The 22,475-nt window shown below is 47.3% G+C and overlaps 1 protein-coding gene across 2 annotated transcripts in view; it reads left to right on the forward strand.

The window, feature by feature from the left end:
* LOC124037458 (synaptotagmin-7-like) overlaps nt 1–22,475 on the forward strand; it is a 384,787-nt gene that overhangs the window by 361,583 nt on the left and 729 nt on the right. For both annotated transcript variants that reach the window (XM_046352188.1, XM_046352187.1), the window contains exons 7-9: nt 12,019–12,191; nt 13,789–13,903; nt 22,240–22,439. In XM_046352188.1, the coding sequence (XP_046208144.1) occupies nt 12,019–12,191; nt 13,789–13,903; nt 22,240–22,439 (488 nt within the window). The remainder of the gene's footprint in view (nt 1–12,018; nt 12,192–13,788; nt 13,904–22,239; nt 22,440–22,475) is intronic.

Here is a 22,475-nt window from a genome sequence, read left to right on the forward strand (position 1 = left end):
CGCATACTGAGAATGCATCATGCATGATTGTGTAGTTTCCCCACTTTTTGTTGACTTCAGTAGAACAGCCCCATGTCTAATTGATCAGCGGTTGTCAAATCCAAGCCCTTAACCAACAGTGGAGACTTTACCGTGAAATGCTTTACTTTACAAGCCCTTAACCAACAGTGTAGACTTTACCGTGAAATGCTTTACTTTACAAGCCCTTAACCAACAGTGGAGACTTTACCGTGAAATGCTTTACTTTACAAGCCCTTAACCAACAGTGAGACTTTACCGTGAAATGCTTTACTTTACAAGCCCTTAACCAACAGTGTAGACTTTACCGTGAAATGCTTTACTTTACAAGCCCTTAACCAACAGTGTAGACTTTACCGTGAAATGCTTTACTTTACAAGCCCTTAACCAACAGTGTAGACTTTACCGTGAAATGCTTTACTTTACAAGCCCTTAACCAACAGTGTAGACTTTAGTGAAATGCTTTACTTTACAAGCCCTTAACCAACAGTGTAGACTTTACCGTGAAATGCTTTACTTTACAAGCCCTTAACCAACAGTGGAGACTTTACCGTGAAATGCTTTACTTTACAAGCCCTTAACCAACAGTGGAGACTTTACCGTGAAATGCTTTACTTTACAAGCCCTTAACCAACAGTGGAGACTTTACCGTGAAATGCTTTACTTTACAAGCCCTTAACCAACAGTGGAGACTTTACCGTGAAATGTGCCCTTAACCAAATGCTTTTGAAATGCTTTACTTTACAAGCCCTTAACCAACAGTGGAGACTTTACCGTGAAATGCTTTACTTTACAAGCCCTTAACCAACAGTGGAGACTTTACCGTGAAATGCTTTACTTTACAAGCCCTTAACCAACAGTGGAGACTTTACCGTGAAATGCTTTACTTTACAAGCCCTTAACCAACAGTGGAGACTTTACCGTGAAATGCTGACTTACAAGCCCTTTACCAACAGTGGAGACTTTACCGTGAAATGCTTTACTTTACAAGCCCTTAACCAACAGTGGAGACTTTACCGTGAAATGCTTTACTTTACAAGCCCTTAACCAACAACAGTGGAGAGTGGAGACTTTACCGTGAAATGCTTTACTTTACAAGCCCTTAACCAACAGTGGAGACTTTACCGTGAAATGCTGACTTACAAGCCCTTTACCAACAGTGGAGACTTTACCGTGAAATGCTTTACTTTACAAGCCCTTAACCAACAGTGGAGACTTTACCGTGAAATGCTTTACTTTACAAGCCCTTAACCAACAGTGGAGACTTTACCGTGAAATGCTTTACTTTACAAGCCCTTAACCAACAGTGGAGACTTTACCGTGAAATGCTTTACTTTACAAGCCCTTAACCAACAGTGGAGACTTTACGTGAAATGCGTGAAATGCTTTACTTTACAAGCCCTTAACCAACAGTGGAGACTTTACCGTGAAATGCTTTACTTTACAAGCCCTTAACCAACAGTGGAGACTTTACCGTGAAATGCTTTACTTTACAAGCCCTTAACCAACAGTGGAGACTTTACCGTGAAATGCTTTACTTTACAAGCCCTTAACCAACAGTGGAGAAACTTTACAAGCCCTTAACCAACAGTGGAGTGAAATGCTTTACTTTACAAGCCCTTAACCAACAGTGGAGACTTTACCGTGAAATGCTTTACTTTACAAGCCCTTAACCAACAGTGGAGACTTTACCGTGAAATGCTTTACTTTACAAGCCCTTAACCAACAGTGGAGACTTTACCGTGAAATGCTGACTTACAAGCCCTTTACCAACAGTGGAGACTTTACCGTGAAATGCTTTACTTTACAAGCCCTTAACCAACAGTGGAGACTTTTGAAATGCTTTACTTTACAAGCCCTTAACCAACAGTGACTTTACCGTGAAATGCTTTACTTTACAAGCCCTTAACCAACAGTGGAGACTTTACCGTGAAATGCTTTACTTTACAAGCCCTTAACCAACAGTGGAGACTTTACCGTGAAATGCTTTACTTTACAAGCCCTTAACCAACAGTGGAGACTTTACCGTGAAATGCTTTACTTTACAAGCCCTTAACCAACAGTGGAGACTTTACCGTGAAATGCTTTACTTTACAAGCCCTTAACCAACAGTGGAGACTTTACCGTGAAATGCTTTACTTTACAAGCCCTTAACCAACAGTGTAGACTTTACCTTTACTTTACAAGCCCTTAACCAACAGTGGAGACTTTTGAAATACTTTACAAGCCCTTAACCAACAGTGGAGACTTTACCGTGAAATGCTTTACTTTACAAGCCCTTAACCAACAGTGGAGACTTTACCGTGAAATGCTTTACTTTACAAGCCCTTAACCAACAGTGGAGACTTTACCGTGAAATGCTTTACTTTACAAGCCCTTAACCAACAGTGGAGACTTTACCGTGAAATGCTTTACTTTACAAGCCCTTAACCAACAGTGTAGACTTTACCGTGAAATGCTTTACTTTACAAGCCCTTAACCAACAGTGTAGACTTTACCGTGAAATGCTTTACTTTACAAGCCCTTAACCAACAGTGGAGACTTTACCGTGAAATGCTTTACTTTACAAGCCCTTAACCAACAGTGGAGACTTTACCGTGAAATGCTTTACAAGCCCTTAACCAACAGTGGAGACTTTAGCCCTTTACAAGCCCTTAACCAACAGTGGAGACTTTACCGTGAAATGCTTTAACAAGCTTAACCAACAGTGGAGACTTTACCGTGAAATGCTTTACTTTACAAGCCCTTAACCAACAGTGGAGACTTTACCGTGAAAATGCTTTACTTTACAAGCCCTTAACCAACAGTGGAGACTTTACCGTGAAATGCTTGACTTACAAGCCCTTAACCAACAGTGGAGACTTTACCGTGAAATGCTGACTTACAAGCCCTTAACCAACAGTGTAGACTTTACCGTGAAATGCTTTACTTTTGAAATGCTTTACTTTACAAGCCCTTAACCAACAGTGTAGACTTTACCGTGAAATGCTTTACTTTACAAGCCCTTAACCAACAGTGTAGACTTTACCGTGAAATGCTTTACTTTACAAGCCCTTAACCAACGTGAAATGCTTTACTTTACAAGCCCTTAACCAACAGTGGAGACTTTTGAAATGCTTTACTTTACAAGCCCTTAACCAACAGTGGAGACTTTACCGTGAAATGCTTTACTTTACAAGCCCTTAACCAACAGTGGAGACTTTACCGTGAAATGCTTTACTTTACAAGCCCTTAACCAACAGTGGAGACTTTACCGTGAAATGCTTTACTTTACAAGCCCTTAACCAACAGTGTAGACTTTACCGTGAAATGCTTTACTTTACAAGCCCTTTACCAACAGTGTAGACTTTACCGTGAAATGCTTTACTTTACAAGCCCTTAACCAACAGTGTAGACTTTACCGTGAAATGCTTTACTTTACAAGCCCTTAACCAACAGTGGAGACTTTACCGTGAAATGCTTTACTTTACAAGCCCTTAACCAACAGTGTAGACTTTACCGTGAAATGCTTTACTTTACAAGCCCTTAACCAACAGTGGAGACTTTACCGTGAAATGCTTTACTTTACAAGCCCTTAACCAACAGTGGAGACTTTACCGTGAAATGCTTTACTTTACAAGCCCTTAACCAACAGTGGAGACTTTACCGTGAAATGCTTTACTTTACAAGCCCTTAACCAACAGTGTAGACTTTACCGTGAAATGCTTTACTTTACAAGCCCTTAACCAACAGTGTAGACTTTACCGTGAAATGCTTTACTTTACAAGCCCTTAACCAACAGTGTAGACTTTACCGTGAAATGCTTTACTTTACAAGCCCTTAACCAACAGTGGAGACTTTACCGTGAAATGCTTTACTTTACAAGCCCTTAACCAACAGTGGAGACTTTACCGTGAAATGCTTTACTTTACAAGCCCTTAACCAACAGTGTAGACTTTACCGTGAAATGCTTTACTTTACAAGCCCTTAACCAACAGTGTAGACTTTACCGTGAAATGCTTTACTTTACAAGCCCTTAACCAACAGTGTAGACTTTACCGTGAAATGCTTTACTTTACAAGCCCTTAACCAACAGTGTAGACTTTACCGTGAAATGCTTTACTTTACAAGCCCTTAACCAACAGTGTAGACTTTACCGTGAAATGCTTTACTTTACAAGCCCTTAACCAACAGTGTAGACTTTACCGTGAAATGCTTTACTTTACAAGCCCTTAACCAACAGTGGAGACCGTGACATGCTTTACTTTACAAGCCCTTAACCAACAGTGTAGACTTTACCGTGAAATGCTTTACTTTACAAGCCCTTAACCAACAGTGGAGACTTTACCGTGAAATGCTTTACTTTACAAGCCCTTAACCAACAGTGTAGACTTTACCGTGAAATGCTTTACTTTACAAGCCCTTAACCAACAGTGTAGACTTTACCTTGAAATGCTTTACTTTACAAGCCCTTAACCAACAGTGTAGACTTTACCGTGAAATGCTTTACTTTACAAGCCCTTAACCAACAGTGTAGACTTTACCGTGAAATGCTTTACTTTACAAGCCCTTAACCAACAGTGTAGACTTTACGTGAAATGCTTTACTTTACAAGCCCTTAACCAACAGTGGAGACTTTACCGTCATGCTTTACTTTACAAGCCCTTAACCAACAGTGTAGAACCTTTACAAGCCCTTAACCAACAGTGGAGACTTTACTGAAATGCTTTACTTTACAAGCCCTTAACCAACAGTGTAGACTTTACCGTGAAATGCTTTACTTTACAAGCCCTTAACCAACAGTGTAGACTTTACCTTGAAATGCTTTACTTTACAAGCCCTTAACCAACAGTGGAGACTTTACCGTGAAATGCTGACTTACAAGCCCTTTACCAACAGTGTAGACTTTACCGTGAAATGCTTTACTTTACAAGCCCTTAACCAACAGTGGAGACTTTACCGTGAAATGCTGACTTACAAGCCCTTAACCAACAGTGGAGACTTTACCGTGAAATGCTGACTTACAAGCCCTTTACCAACAGTGTAGACTTTACCGTGAAATGCTTTACTTTACAAGCCCTTAACCAACAGTGTAGACTTTCGTGAAACTACAAGCCCTTAACCAACAGTGTAGACCTGAAATGCTTTACTTTACAAGCCCTTAACCAACAGTGTAGACTTTACCGTGAAATGCTTTACTTTACAAGCCCTTAACCAACAGTGGAGACTTTACCGTGAAATGCTTTACTTTACAAGCCCTTAACCAACAGTGGAGACTTTACCGTGAAATGCTTTACTTTACAAGCCCTTAACCAACAGTGGAGACTTTACCGTGAAATGCTTTACTTTACAAGCCCTTAACCAACAGTGGAGACCGGTGAAATGCTTTACTTTACAAGCCCTTAACCAACAGTGGAGACTTTACCGTGAAATGCTTTCTTTACAAGCCCTTAACCAACAGTGTAGACTTTACCGTGAAATGCTTTACTTTACAAGCCCTTTACCAACTAGACTTTACGTGAAATGCTTTACTTTACAAGCCCTTAACCAACAGTGTAGACCCTGAACCTTTACAAGCCCTTAACCAACAGTGGAGACTTTACCGTGAAATGCTTTACTTTACAAGCCCTTAACCAACAGTGTAGACTTTACCTGAAATGCCTTTACAAGCCCTTAACCAACAGTGGAGACTTTACCGTGAAATGCTTTACTTTACAAGCCCTTAACCAACAGTGGAGACTTTACCGTGAAATGCTTTACTTTACAAGCCCTTAACCAACAGTGGAGACTTTACCGTGAAATGCTTTACTTTACAAGCCCTTAACCAACAGTGTAGACTTTACGTGAAATGCTTTACTTTACAAGCCCTTAACCAACAGTGTAGACTTTACCGTGAAATGCTTTACTTTACAAGCCCTTAACCAACAGTGTAGACTTTACGTGAAATGCTTTACTTTACAAGCCCTTAACCAACAGTGGAGACTTTACCTGAAATGCCTTACAAGTAACCAACAGTGGAGACTTTACCGTGAAATGCTTTACTTTACAAGCCCTTAACCAACAGTGTAGACTTTACCGTGAAATGCTTTACTTTACAAGCCCTTAACCAACAGTGTAGACTTTACCGTGAAATGCTTTACTTTACAAGCCCTTAACCAACAGTGTAGACTTTACCGTGAAATGCTTTACTTTACAAGCCCTTAACCAACAGTGTAGACTTTACCGTGAAATGCTTTACTTTACAAGCCCTTAACCAACAGTGGAGACTTTACCGTGAAATGCTTTACTTTACAAGCCCTTAACCAACAGTGTAGACTTTACCGTGAAATGCTTTACTTTACAAGCCCTTAACCAACAGTGTAGACTTTACCGTGAAATGCTTTACTTTACAAGCCCTTAACCAACAGTGTAGACTTTACCGTGAAATGCTTTACTTTACAAGCCCTTAACCAACAGTGTAGACTTTACCGTGAAATGCTTTACTTTACAAGCCCTTAACCAACAGTGTAGACTTTACCGTGAAATGCTTTACTTTACAAGCCCTTAACCAACAGTGTAGACTTTACCGTGAAATGCTTTACTTTACAAGCCCTTAACCAACAGTGGAGACTTTACCGTGAAATGCTTTACTTTACAAGCCCTTAACCAACAGTGGAGACTTTACCGTGAAATGCTTTACTTTACAAGCCCTTAACCAACAGTGGAGACTTTACCGTGAAATGCTGACTTACAAGCCCTTTACCAACAGTGTAGACTTTACCGTGAAATGCTTTACTTTACAAGCCCTTAACCAACAGTGGAGACTTTACCGTGAAATGCTGACTTACAAGCCCTTAACCAACAGTGGAGACTTTACCATGAAATGCTGACTTACAAGCCCTTTACCAACAGTGTAGACTTTACCGTGAAATGCTTTACTTTACAAGCCCTTAACCAACAGTGTAGACTTTACCGTGAAATGCTTTACTTTACAAGCCCTTAACCAACAGTGTAGACTTTACCGTGAAATGCTTTACTTTACAAGCCCTTAACCAACAGTGTAGACTTTCGTGAAATGCTTTACTTTACAAGCCCTTAACCAACAGTGGAGACTTTACCGTGAAATGCTTTACTTTACAAGCCCTTAACCAACAGTGGAGACTTTACCGTGAAATGCTTTACTTTACAAGCCCTTAACCAACAGTGGAGACTTTGCGGTGAAATGCTTTACTTTACAAGCCCTTAACCAACAGTGGAGACTTTACCGTGAAATGCTTTACTTTACAAGCCCTTAACCAACAGTGTAGACTTTACCGTGAAATGCTTTACTTTACAAGCCCTTTACCAACAGTGTAGACTTTACGTGAAATGCTTTACTTTACAAGCCCTTAACCAACAGTGTAGACTTTACCTGAAATGCTTTACTTTACAAGCCCTTAACCAACAGTGGAGACTTTACCGTGAAATGCTTTACTTTACAAGCCCTTAACCAACAGTGTAGACCTGAAACCTTTACAAGCCCTTAACCAACAGTGGAGACTTTACGTGAAATGCTTTACTTTACAAGCCCTTAACCAACAGTGGAGACTTTACCGTGAAATGCTTTACTTTACAAGCCCTTAACCAACAGTGGAGACTTTACCGTGAAATGCTTTACTTTACAAGCCCTTAACCAACAGTGTAGACTTTACCGTGAAATGCTTTACTTTACAAGCCCTTAACCAACAGTGTAGACTTTACCGTGAAATGCTTTACTTTACAAGCCCTTAACCAACAGTGTAGACTTTACCGTGAAATGCTTTACTTTACAAGCCCTTAACCAACAGTGGAGACTTTACCGTGAAATGCTTTACTTTACAAGCCCTTAACCAACAGTGGAGACTTTACCGTGAAATGCTTTACTTTACAAGCCCTTAACCAACAGTGTAGACTTTACCGTGAAATGCTTTACTTTACAAGCCCTTAACCAACAGTGTAGACTTTACCGTGAAATGCTTTACTTTACAAGCCCTTAACCAACAGTGTAGACTTTACCGTGAAATGCTTTACTTTACAAGCCCTTAACCAACAGTGTAGACTTTACCGTGAAATGCTTTACTTTACAAGCCCTTAACCAACAGTGTAGACTTTACCGTGAAATGCTTTACTTTACAAGCCCTTAACCAACAGTGTAGACTTTACCATGAAATGCTTTACTTTACAAGCCCTTAACCAACAGTGTAGACTTTACCGTGAAATGCTTTACTTTACAAGCCCTTAACCAACAGTGTAGACTTTACCGTGAAATGCTTTACTTTACAAGCCCTTAACCAACAGTGTAGACTTTACCGTGAAATGCTTTACTTTACAAGCCCTTAACCAACAGTGGAGACTTTACCGTGACATGCTTTACTTTACAAGCCCTTAACCAACAGTGTAGACTTTACCGTGAAATGCTTTACTTTACAAGCCCTTAACCAACAGTGGAGACTTTACCGTGAAATGCTTTACTTTACAAGCCCTTAACCAACAGTGTAGACTTTACCGTGAAATGCTTTACTTTACAAGCCCTTAACCAACAGTGTAGACTTTACCGTGACATGCTTTACTTTACAAGCCCTTAACCAACAGTGTAGACTTTACCTTGAAATGCTTTACTTTACAAGCCCTTAACCAACAGTGTAGACTTTACCGTGACATGCTTTACTTTACAAGCCCTTAACCAACAGTGTAGACTTTACCGTGAAATGCTTTACTTTACAAGCCCTTAACCAACAGTGTAGACTTTACCGTGAAATGCTTTACTTTACAAGCCCTTAACCAACAGTGTAGACTTTACCGTGAAATGCTTTACTTTACAAGCCCTTAACCAACAGTGTAGACTTTACCGTGAAATGCTTTACTTTACAAGCCCTTAACCAACATTGTAGACTTTACCGTGAAATGCTTTACTTTACAAGCCCTTAACCAACAGTGTAGACTTTACCGTGAAATGCTTTACTTTACAAGCCCTTAACCAACAGTGTAGACTTTACCGTGAAATGCTTTACTTTACAAGCCCTTGACCAACAGTGTAGACTTTACCGTGAAATGCTTTACTTTACAAGCCCTTAACCAACAGTGCAGTTCAAGAAGAAGAAAATATTTACAAAGTTAGACTAAAATAAAAAAAAGTAATACTAAAAACAACGCTGAAAATTAGTATGACATCCCGGAATTTAAAAAATACTTGATTATTGAAATGTTGCTATTAAACGTTTAGCTCAACGGCCTACAATTTAAGACGGAAGTATTGGTGTTGGGACCCACTGTTACTAGCCTCCTACCACCCTGAACCTTAGTCAGTGTTACTAGCATCCTACCACCCTGAACCTTAGTCAGTCACTGTTATTAGCATCCTACCACCCTGAACCTTAGTCACTGTTACTAGCATCCTACCACCCGGTACTCCACCCTGCACCTTAGTCACTGTTACTAGCATCCTACCACCCTGAACCTTAGTCACTGTTACTAGCATCCTACCACCCTGAACCTTAGTCACTGTTACTAGCATCCTACCACCCTGAACCTTAGTCACTGTTACTAGCATCCTACCACCCGGTACTCCACCCTGCACCTTAGTCACTGTTACTAGCATCCTACCACCCTGAACCTTAGTCACTGTTACTAGCATCCTACCACCCTGAACCTTAGTCACTGTTACTAGCATCCTACCACCCTGAACCTAGTCACTGTTACTAGCATCCTACCACCCTGAACCTTAGTCACTGTTACTAGCATCCTACCACCCTGAACCTTAGTCACTGTTACTAGCATCCTACCACCCTGAACCTTAGTCACTGTTACTAGCATCCTACCACCCTGAACCTTAGTCACTGTTACTAGCATCCTACCACCCTGAACCTTAGTCAGTAACTGTTACTAGCATCCTACCACCCTGAACCTTAGTCACTGTTACTAGCATCCTACCACCCTGAACCTTAGTCACTGTTACTAGCCTCCTACCACCCTGAACCTTAGTCACTGTTACTAGCCTCCTACCACCCTGAACCTTAGTCACTGTTACTAGCCTCCTACCACCCTGAACCTTAGTCACTGTTACTAGCATCCTACCACCCTGAACCTTAGTCACTGTTACTAGCATCCTACCACCCTGAACCTTAGTCACTGTTACTAGCATCCTACCACCCTGAACCTTAGTCAGTCACTGTTACTAGCATCCTACCACCCTGAACCTTAGTCACTGTTACTAGCATCCTACCACCCTGAACCTTAGTCAGTCACTGTTACTAGCATCCTACCACCCTGAACCTTAGTCACTGTTACTAGCATCCTACCACCCTGAACCTTAGTCAGTCACTGTTACTAGCATCCTACCACCCTGAACCTTAGTCAGTCACTGTTACTAGCATCCTACCACCCTGAACCTTAGTCACTGTTACTAGCATCCTACCACCCTGAACCTTAGTCAGTCACTGTTACTAGCCTCCTACCACCCTGAACCTTAGTCACTGTTACTAGCATCCTACCACCCTGAACCTTAGTCAGTCACTGTTACTAGCCTCCTACCACCCTGAACCTTAGTCACTGTTACTAGCATCCTACCACCCTGAACCTTAGTCAGTCACTGTTACTAGCCTCCTACCACCCTGAACCTTAATCACTGTTACTAGCATCCTACCACCCTGAACCTTAGTCAGTCACTGTTACTAGCATCCTACCACCCTGAACCTTAGTCACTGTTACTAGCCTCCTACCACCCTGAACCTTAGTCAGTCACTGTTACTAGCATCCTACCACCCTGCACCTTAGTCACTGTTACTAGCCTCCTACCACCCTGAACCTTAGTCAGTCACTGTTACTAGCATCCTACCACCCTGAACCTTAGTCAGTCACTGTTACTAGCATCCTACCACCCTGAACCTTAGTCACTGTTACTAGCCTCCTACCACCCTGAACCTTAGTAACTGTTACTAGCATCCTACCACCCTGAACCTTAGTCACTGTTACTAGCCTCCTACCACCCTGAACCTTAGTCACTGTTACTAGCATCCTACCACCCTGAACCTTAGTCAGTCACTGTTACTAGCATCCTACCACCCTGAACCTTAGTCAGTCACTGTTACTAGCCTCCTACCACCCTGAACCTTAGTCACTGTTACTAGCATCCTACCACCCTGAACCTAAGTCACTGTTACTAGCATCCTACCACCCTGAACCTTAGTCAGTCACTGTTACTAGCATCCTACCACCCTGAACCTTAGTCACTGTTACTAGCATCCTACCACCCTGAACCTTAGTCAGTCACTGTTACTAGCATCCTACCACCCTGAACCTTAGTCACTGTTACTAGCATCCTACCACCCGGTACTCTACCCTACCTTAGTTACTGTTACTAGCATCCTACCACCTGGTACTCTACCCTGCACCTTAGTCACTGTTACTAGCCTCCTACCACCCTGAACCTTAGTCACTGTTACTAGCATCCTACCACCCTGAACCTTAGTCACTGTGACTAGCCTCCTACCACCCTGAACCTTAGATACTGTTACTAGCATCCTACCACCCGGTACTCTACCCCTTAGAGACTGTTACTAGACAGCTACCACCTGGTACTCAACCCTGCACCTTAGAGACTGCTGCCCTATATACATAGTCACTGAACACTGGTCACTTTAATACTGTTAATATATCTACTGCTGTGCTACATTTTTTAAAATAAGTTAATCATTTTTTGATTATTCCCGCGCTTGTTTGTCGTTTCTTGTATTGATTGACAGGAACTAGTAACACAAGCATTTTACTGCATCCACCTTAACACCTGCTAACTGTGTACACGACCAGTACAATTTAATTTGATTCGCTCAGCTTCTTGTTGAGGATATGATGTCAGTCTTTTATTTAACCAGGAAGTCCTATTGAGGTCAAAAGACCGCTTTCCCAAATGTGACTGTTTTCACACAAGGGTTTTCTATCTATATCTCTCACTGTCACTGTTTCTCCTTCTCTCTGTTTCTGCCTGTTTCTCTCTCCTCCCCCCTCCCCTTTCTCCGTCCCACCCAGGTTTCCCGTATGAGAAGGTGAGGGAGAGGACTCTGTACCTCCAGGTGTTGGACTTTGACCGGTTCAGTCGTAACGACCCCATCGGGGAGGTATCCATCCCTCTCAACAAGCTCAGTGACCTGGGACACATGCAGACCTTCTGGAAGGAGCTCAAACCCTGCATGGATGGAGCGGTAAGGAGGAGGAGGAGGAGGGGAGGAGGGAGGAGGAGGGGAGGGGTGGGGAGGAGGGGGGAGGAGGAGGAGGGGGAGGATAGGAGGAGGAGGGGAGGGGAGGAGGAGGAGGAGGAGGGGAGGAGGGGAGGAGAGGGGAGGAGGGGGGAGGAGGAGGAGGAGGAGGGGAGGAGAGGGGAGGATAGGAGGAGGAGGAGGGGAGGAGAGGAGAGGGGAGGATAGGAGGAGGAGGAGGGGAGGAGAGGGGAGGAGGGGAGGAGGAGGGGAGAAGAGGGGAGGAGGGGTGGAGGAGGAGGAGGAGGAGGAGGAGGGGAGGAGAGGGGAGGATAGGAGGAGGAGGGGGAGAGGAGAGGGGAGGAGGAGGAGGAGGGGAGGAGAGGGGAGGATAGAAGGAGGAGGAGGGGAGGAGAGGAGAGGGGAGGATAGAAGGAAGAGGAGGGGAGGGGAGGAGAGGGGAGGATAGAAGGAGGGGAGGGGGAGAGGGGAGGATAGAAGGAGGAGGAGGAGAGAAGAGGAGAGGGGAGGATAGAAGGAGGAGGGGAGGGGAGGATAGGAGGAGGAGGTTAGGATAGGAGGAGGAGCAGGGGGAGGAGAGGAGAAGGGAGGATAGAAGGAGGAGGGGAGGGGAAGATAGGAGGAGGAGGAGGAGGGGAGGATAGAAGGAGGAGGAGGGGAGGAGAGGAGAGGGGAATATAGAAGGAGGAGGATAGGAGGAGGAGGAGGAGGGGAGGAGAGGGGAGGATAGAAGGAGGAGGGGAGGGGAGGATAGGAGGAGGAGGAGGAGGAGGGGAGGAGAGGGGAGGATAGAAGGAGGAGGAGGGGAGGAGAGGAGAGGGGAGGATAGAAGGAGGAGGATAGGAGGAGGAGGAGGAGGAGGAGGAGGGGGGGGAGGATAGAGGAGGAGGAGGAGGAGGAGGAGGGGAGGAGGAGGAGGAGGAGGAGGAGGAGGGGAGGATAGGAGGAGGAGGAGGAGGGGAGGAGAGGGGAGGATAGAAGGAGGAGGAGGAGGAGGAGGGGAGGGGAGGATAGGAGGAGGAGGAGGGGAGAGGGGAGGATAGGAGGAGGAGGAGGAGGGGAGCGGTAAATTGGGTCAACTTGCCCCAAAAATCCACATTGTCAGACCGGACAGTCTTTCTCCATTCAACCAATTTACAGCTTATTTCTCTAGGTTTAATCATTGTCCAGTAATCTGTCCCAGACCAGGGCCCGTACTCGCTCAGTGTGTCTCAGAGTAGGTTTGCTACTTTGATCTAGGATCAGGTCTCCCCTATTAGTCATTATGATTTAACATGTGAAACTGTTCCTAGTACTCCTACACTAAGATGCTTTGTGGGTATAGGCTCAGATCAAGGGTGATCTGTCTACACTGCATGTAAAGTGACTAACTGCTGTGTCTGTCTGTGTGTGTGTGTGTGTGTGTGTGTGTGTGTGTGTGTGTGTGTGTGTGTGTGTGTGTGTGTGTGTGTGTGTGTGTGTGTGTGTGTGTGTGTGTGTGTGTGTGTGTGTGTGTGTGTGTGTGTGTGTGTGTGTGTGTGTGTGTGTGTGTGTGTGTGTGTGTGTGTGTGTGTGTGTGTGTGTGTGTGTGTGTGTTCCCCAGGGGAGGCGAGGGGACCTGCTGGTGTCTCTGTGCTATAACCCAACAGCCAACACCATCACTGTGAACATCATCAAAGCACGCAATCTCAAAGCCATGGACATAGGAGGAACATCAGGTTAGTCTCCTCTCCTTCCCTCCTTCCCCCCTTCCCTCCCTCCCCTATAACCCTCTCAAAGCCATGGACATAGGAGGAACATCAGGTTAGTCTCCTCTCCTTCCCTCCTTCCCCCCTTCCCTCCCTCCCCTATAACCCTCTCAAAGCCATGGACATAGGAGGAACATCAGGTTAGTCTCCTCTCCTTCCCTCCTTCCCTCCTTCCCTCCTTCCCTCCTTCCGTATAACCCTCTCAAAGCCATGGACATAGGAGGAACATCAGGTTCGTCTCCTCTCCTTCCCTCCTTCCCTCCCTCCCCTATAACCCTCTCAAAGCCATGGACATAGGAGGATGATCAGTTTAGAATCCTCTCCTTCTCTCTTAAGAAGCAGTGCGGCTTGGTTGGGTTGTGTATCGGAGGACGCGTGACTTTCAACCTTCGTCTCTCCCGAGCCCGTACGGGAGTTGTAGCGATGAGACAAGATAGTAACTTAATTGGATACCACGAGAATATATGAAAAATAAAAAAGATACAGCATCTGTATAACCCTCTCAAAGCCATGGACATTGGGTCTCCCTCCTTCCCCCCTTCCCTCCCCTATAACCCTCTCAAAGCCATGGACATTGGGTCTCCCTCCTTCCCCCCTTCCCTCCCCTATAACCCTCTCAAAGCCATGGACATTGGGTCTCCCTCCTTCCCCCCTTCCCTCCCCTATAACCCTCTCAAAGCCATGGACATTGGGTCTCCCTCCTTCCCCCTTCCCTCCCCTATAACCCTCTCAAAGCCATGGACATTGGGTCTCCCTCCTTCCCCCTTCCCTCCCCTATAACCCTCTCAAAGCCATGGACATTGGGTCTCCCTCCTTCCCCCTTCCCTCCCTATAACCCTCTCAAAGCCATGGACATTGGGTCTCCCTCCTTCCCCCTTCCCTCCCCTATAACCCTCTCAAAGCCATGGACATTGGGTCTCCTTCCTTCCCCCTTCCCTCCCCTATAACCCTCTCAAAGCCATGGACATTGGGTCTCCCTCCTTCCCCCTTCCCTCCCCTATAACCCTCTCAAAGCCATGGACATTGGGTCTCCCTCCTTCCCCCTTCCCTCCCCTATAACCCTCTCAAAGCCATGGACATTGGGTCTCCCTCCTTCCCCCTTCCCTCCCCTATAACCCTCTCAAAGCCATGGACATTGGGTCTCCCTCCTTCCCCCTTCCCTCCCCTATAACCCTCTCAAAGCCATGGACATTGGGTCTCCCTCCTTCCCCCTTCCCTCCCCTATAACCCTCTCAAAGCCATGGACATTGGGTCTCCCTCCTTCCCCCTTCCCTCCCCTATAACCCTCTCAAAGCCATGGACATTGGGTCTCCCTCCTTCCCCCTTCCCTCCCCTATAACCCTCTCAAAGCCATGGACATTGGGTCTCCCTCCTTCCCCCTTCCCTCCCCTATAACCCTCTCAAAGCCATGGACATTGGGTCTCCCTCCTTCCCCCTTCCCTCCCCTATAACCCTCTCAAAGCCATGGACATTGGGTCTCCCTCCTTCCCCCTTCCCTCCCCTATAACCCTCTCAAAGCCATGGACATTGGGTCTCCCTCCTTCCCCCTTCCCTCCCCTATAACCCTCTCAAAGCCATGGACATTGGGTCTCCCTCCTTCCCCCTTCCCTCGCCTATAACCCTCTCAAAGCCATGGACATTGGGTCTCCCTCCTTCCCCCTTCCCTCCCCTATAACCCTCTCAAAGCCATGGACATTGGGTCTCCCTCCTTCCCCCTTCCCTCGCCTATAACCCTCTCAAAGCCATGGACATTGGGTCTCCCTCCTTCCCCCTTCCCTCGCCTATAACCCTCTCAAAGCCATGGACATTGGGTCTCCCTCCTTCCCCCCTTCCCTCCCCTATAACCCTCTCAAAGCCATGGACATTGGGTCTCCCTCCTTCCCCCCTTCCCTCCCCTATAACCCTCTCAAAGCCATGGACATTGGGTCTCCCTCCTTCCCCCTTCCCTCCCCTATAACCCTCTCAAAGCCATGGACATTGGGTCTCCCTCCTTCCCCCTTCCCTCCCCTATAACCCTCTCAAAGCCATGGACATTGGGTCTCCCTCCTTCCCCCCTTCCCTCCCCTATAACCCTCTCAAAGCCATGGACATTGGGTCTCCCTCCTTCCCCCCTTCCCTCCCCTATAACCCTCTCAAAGCCATGGACATTGGGTCTCCCTCCTTCCCCCCTTCCCTCGCCTATAACCCTCTCAAAGCCATGGACATTGGGTCTCCCTCCTTCCCCCTTCCCTCCCCTATAACCCTCTCAAAGCCATGGACATTGGGTCTCCCTCCTTCCCCCTTCCCTCCCCTATAACCCTCTCAAAGCCATGGACATTGGGTCTCCCTCCTTCCCCCTTCCCTCCCCTATAACCCTCTCAAAGCCATGGACATTGGGTCTCCCTCCTTCCCCCTTCCCTCCCCTATAACCCTCTCAAAGCCATGGACATTGGGTCTCCCTCCTTCCCCCCTTCCCTCCCCTATAACCCTCTCAAAGCCATGGACATTGGGTCTCCCTCCTTCCCCCCTTCCCTCGCCTATAACCCTCTCAAAGCCATGGACATTGGGTCTCCCTCCTTCCCTCCCACATTCCCTCCACCATCACCCCCTGAATCCCTTTCTCAAAGCCTTTGTCTCAGGGAGTCTCGGGAAGACTCTGGGAGTCTCGGGAAGACTCTGGGAGTCTCGGGAAGACTCTGGAAGTCTCGGGGGTCTCTCTGGGAGTCTCGGGAATACTCTGGGCATCTGGGTGTCTCTCTGGGAGTCTCGGGAAGACTTTGGGAGTCTCGGGGAGTCTCGGGAAAACTCTGGGAGTCTCGGGGAGTCTCGGGAAGACTCTGGGAGTCTCGGGAAGACACTGGGAGTCTCTGGGGTCTCTCTGGGAGTCTCGGGAAGACTCTGGGAGTCTCTGGAAGACACTGGGAGTCTCTGGTGTCTCTCCGGGAGTCTCGGGAAGACTCTGGGAGTCTCAGGGGTCTCTCTGGGAGTCTCGGGAAGACACTGGGAGTCTCGGGGAGACTTGGGGAGTCTCTGGGAGTCTCAGGGAGTCTCTGGGAGTATCTGGAAGTCTCGGGGAGTCTCTGGGTCTCTCTGGGAGTCTCGGGAAGACACTGGGAGTCTCGGGGAGACTTGGGGAGTCTCTGGGAGTCTCGGGGAGACTTGGGGAGTCTCTGGGAGTCTCGGGGAGTCTCTGGGAGTCTCGGAGAGTCTCGGGGGGTCTGTAGAATCTTTGGAGTTCTAATCCCGTTTTTCCTGTTCCTATCTGACTGTTTCTCATAGGACAAGTGGAAGAACGGAGGTTGGGTGATAGACATAGAGACACAGAAATAAATTATGGGCACAGTCGATCGGCCAAGCCGGGGCTAGAACCCCCCGTGTCCAAGAGTGCATGTGTGGTCTGGAGTCCTGAGTTTTACTGCTGCACCAGACTCCATTATAAGTCCTGAGTGTTACTGCTGTCCTGAGTGTTACTGCTACACCAGACTCCATTATAAGTCCTGAGTGTTACTGCTGTCCTGAGTGTTACTGCTACACCAGACTCCATTATAAGTCCTGAGTGTTACTGCTGTCCTGAGTGTTACTGCTACACCAGACTCCATTATAAGTCCTGAGTGTTACTGCTACACCAGACTCCATTATAAGTCCTGAGTGTTACTGCTACACCAGACTCCATTATAAGTCCTGAGTTTTACTGCTACACCAGACTCCATTATAAGTCCTGAGTGTTACTGCTGTCCTGAGTGTTACTGCTACACCAGACTCCATTATAAGTCCTGAGTGTTACTGCTGTCCTGAGTGTTACTGCTACACCAGACTCCATTATAAGTCCTGAGTTTTACTGCTACACCAGACTCCATTATAAGTCCTGAGTGTTACTGCTTCACCAGACTCCATTATAAGTCCTGAGTTTTACTGCTACACCAGACTCCATTATAAGTGATTCTAAGGCTGTGCTTTTCATTTATTATTTGTCACGGCGACCACACAGTGGGTGGAATGTTACAGTCTAGGGGTCATCTAGTCGAGTCACAACACCTCACACACACACACACTCACACACTCACAAAAACACGCACACAGACAGTTCCAATAGCAAGGTGACCTTCTATGACAGAGGCACGCATCACGCCACAGCTGTGGCTAGCAATAGCTCTATATCTAGCAGAATAATCTACTGCCCCTGGCCTACCGATGTCTGCTTCAGCTAAACTCTCTCTCTCTCTCTTCCCCTCCTCTATCTGGCTCTGTTATTTCTCTCTCTCTCTCTCTCTCTCTCTCTCTCTCTCTCTGGCTCTGTTATTTCTCTCTCTCTCTCTCTCTCTCTCTCTCTCTCTCTCTCTCTCTCTCTCTATCTGGCTCTGTTATTTCTCTCTCTCTCTCTCTCTCTCTGTCCATCTTTTTGTCTGCACAGCCATAGAATTAATAGGTCTCTAGCTTTGATAGGGTCTCTGTGGTCACTCCTTCAGGTTTAGTCTGGTGACAGTATTTAACGATTTTCAGAGACTAGGAATACTTGTCTGTTTGGTCTGTTTGGTTGGTAGGACGACGACACTAGAACAAACCAAATGTAACCCATAGCTCTCTGTAAGACCGTAATAAAGATACATTTTACTAGGCAAGTCAGTTAAGAACAAATTCTTATTTTCAATGACGGCCTAGGAACAGTGGGTTAACTGCCTGTTCAGCGGCAGACCGACAGATTTGTAGCTTGTCAGCTCGGGGGTTTGAACTTGCAACCTTCTGGTTACTAGTCCAACGCTCTAACCACTAGGCCACCCTGCCACCTCTACACTCTAACCACTAGGCCACCCTGCCACCTCTACACTCTAACCACTAGGCCACCCTGCCACCTCTACACTCTAACCACTAGGCCACCCTGCCACCTCTACACTCTAACCACTAGGCCACCCTGCCACCTCTATACTCTAACCACTAGGCCACCCTGCCACCTCTACACTCTAACCACTAGGCAGGTAGATAACCACTCTAACCACTAGGCTACCTGCCACCTCTACACTCTAACCACTAGGCTACCCTGCCACCTCTACACTCTAACCACTAGGCTACCCTGCCACCTCTACACTCTAACCACTAGGCTACCCTGCCACCTCTACACTCTAACCACTAGGCTACCCTGCCACCTCTACACTCTAACCACTAGGCTACCTGCCGCCTCTACACTCTAACCACTAGACTACCTGCCGCCTCTACACTCTAACCACTAGGCTACCCTGCCGCCTCTACACTCTAACCACTAGGCTACTCTGCCACCTCTACACTCTAACCACTAGGCTACCCTGCCATCTCTACACTCTAACCACTAGGCTACCCTGCCACCTCTACACTCTAACCACTAGGCTACCCTGCCACCTCTACACTCTAACCACTAGACTACCCTGCCACCTCTACACTCTAACCACTAGGCCACCCTGCCAACTCTACACTCTAACCACTAGGCTACCCTGCCACCTCTACACTCGAACCACTAGGCCACCCTGCCACCTCTACACTCTAACCACTAGGCTACCTGCCACCTCTATACTCTAACCACTAGGCCACCCTGCCACCTCTACACTCTAACCACTAGGCTACCCTGCCACCTCTACACTCTAACCACTAGGCTACCCTGCCACCTCTACACTCCAACCACTAGGCTACCCTGCCACCTCTACACTCTAACCACTAGGCTACCTGCCACCTCTACACTCTAACCACTAGGCTACCTGCCACCTCTACACTCTAACCACTAGGCTACCCTGCCACCTCTACACTCTAACCACTAGGCCACCCTGCCACCTCTACACTCTAACCACTAGGCCACCCTGCCACCTCTACACTCTAACCACTAGGCTACCCTGCCACCTCTACACTCTAACCACTAGGCTACCCTGCCACCTCTACACTCTAACCACTAGGCTACCCTGCCACCTCTACACTCTAACCACTAGGCCACCCTGCCACCTCTACACTCTAACCACTAGGCCACCCTGCCACCTCTACACTCTAACCACTAGGCTACCCTGCCACCTCTACACTCTAACCACTAGGCTACCTGCCACCTCTACACTCTAACCACTAGGCTACCCTGCCACCTCTACACTCTAACCACTAGGCTACCCTGCCACCTCTACACTCTAACCACTAGGCTACCCTGCCACCTCTACACTCTAACCACTAGGCTACCCTGCCACCTCTACACTCTAACCACTAGGCTACCCTGCCACCTCTACACTCTAACCACTAGGCTACCTGCCACCTCTACACTCTAACCACTAGGCTACCCTGCCACCTCTACACTCTAACCACTAGGCTACCCTGCCACCTCTACACTCTAACCACTAGGCTACCTGCCACCTCTACACTCTAACCACTAGGCTACCCTGCCACCTCTACACTCTAACCACTAGGCTACCCTGCCACCTCTACACTCTAACCACTAGGCTACCTGCCACCTCTACACTCTAACCACTAGGCTACCTGCCACCTCTACACTCTAACCACTAGGCTACCCTGCCACCTCTACACTCTAACCACTAGGCCACCCTGCCACCTCTACACTCTAACCACTAGGCTACCCTGCCACCTCTACACTCTAACCACTAGGCTACCCTGCCACCTCTACACTCTAACCACTAGGCTACCTGCCACCTCTACACTCTAACCACTAGGCCACCCTGCCACCTCTACACTCTAACCACTAGGCTACCCTGCCACCTCTACACTCTAACCACTAGGCTACCCTGCCACCTCTACACTCTAACCACTAGGCTACCTGCCACCTCTACACTCTAACCACTAGGCTACCTGCCACCTCTACACTCTAACCACTAGGCTACCCTGCCACCTCTACACTCTAACCACTAGGCCACCCTGCCACCTCTACACTCTAACCACTAGGCTACCCTGCCACCTCTACACTCTAACCACTAGGCTACCCTGCCACCTCTACACTCTAACCACTAGGCTACCTGCCACCTCTACACTCTAACCACTAGGCCACCCTGCCACCTCTACACTCTAACCACTAGGCTACCCTGCCACCTCTACACTCTAACCACTAGGCTACCTGCCACCTCTACACTCTAACCACTAGGCTACCTGCCACCTCTACACTCTAACCACTAGGCTACCTGCCACCTCTACACTCTAACCACTAGGCTACCCTGCCACCTCTACACTCTAACCACTAGGCTACCCTGCCACCTCTACACTCTAACCACTAGGCTACCCTGCCACCTCTACACTCTAACCACTAGGCTACCCTGCCACCTCTACACTCTAACCACTAGGCTACCCTGCCACTCCAAATTAAATAAATAAATAAAGAGAAGCATATAGCCTGCAAGGGGATCCAATCACCGACATGAAAACTACAGTCGGGGAGCATCGGAACATTCCAGAAAGAAAAAAACCATGTTGAGATGGGGTATTTTTGTGCAAATTTTGACAGGCGAAGAAATATAACCAATTTTCCCTCCGGACCTTATTGAGGACCAGGTGTGTCAAAATGAGTTTAGTCAGTTTAGAATCAGTAGATTGACACCCCTGCTCTACCAGAATCAGTAGATTGACACCCCTGCTCTACCAGAATCAGTAGATTGACACCCCTGCTCTACCAGAATCAGTAGATTGACACCCCTGCTCTACCAGAATCAGTAGATTGACACCCCTGCTCTACCAGAATCAGTAGATTGACACCCCTGCTCTACCAGAATCAGTAGATTGACAACCCTGCTCTACCAGAATCAGTAGATTGACACCCCTGCTCTACCAGAATCAGTAGATTGACACCCCTGCTCTACCAGAATCAGTAGATTGACACCCCTGCTCTACCAGAATCAGTAGATTGACACCCCTGCTCTACCAGAATCAGTAGATTGACACCCCTGCTCTACCAGAATCAGTAGAATGACACCCCTGCTCTACCAGAATCAGTAGATTGACACCCCTGCTCTACCAGAATCAGTAGAATGACACCCCTGCTCTTTTAGAATCAGTGGAACTCGTGGATTTGATATTGTCTCCGTGTGTGTCCTAACCTGTTGCATTCTACTTCTCTTCTCCTCCCCCTCCTCCTCCTCCACCCCTCCTCCTATTTTTCCTCCTCCTCCTCCTCCTCCTCCTCCTCCTCCTCCTCCTCCTCCTCCTCCTCCTCCTCCTCCTCCTCCTCCTCCTCCTCCTCTTCTTCTTCTTCTTCCTCCTCCTCCTCCTCCTCTTCTTCCTCCTCCTCCTCCTATTCTTCTTCCTCCTCCTCCTCCTCTTCTTCCTCCTCCTCCTCCTCCTCCTCCACCTCCTCCGCCTCTTCTTCCTCCTCCTCCTCCTTTCAGACCCCTATGTGAAGCTGTGGCTGATGCACAAGGACAAGCGTATTGAGAAGAAGAAGACAGTGACCATAAAGTGTTGTCTCAACCCCGTCTTCAATGAGTCGTTCCCCTTCGAGGTTCCGGCCCACGTCCTCCGGGAGACCACCATCATCATCACCGTTATGGACAAGGACCGGCTCAGCCGCAATGACGTCATTGGCAAGGTAACCAATGCTCTGTGGTAACCTTGCTCTGCCCCT

Source organism: Oncorhynchus gorbuscha, linkage group LG06 (genome assembly GCF_021184085.1).
Source record: "Oncorhynchus gorbuscha isolate QuinsamMale2020 ecotype Even-year linkage group LG06, OgorEven_v1.0, whole genome shotgun sequence".
NCBI lineage: Eukaryota > Metazoa > Chordata > Actinopteri > Salmoniformes > Salmonidae > Oncorhynchus > Oncorhynchus gorbuscha.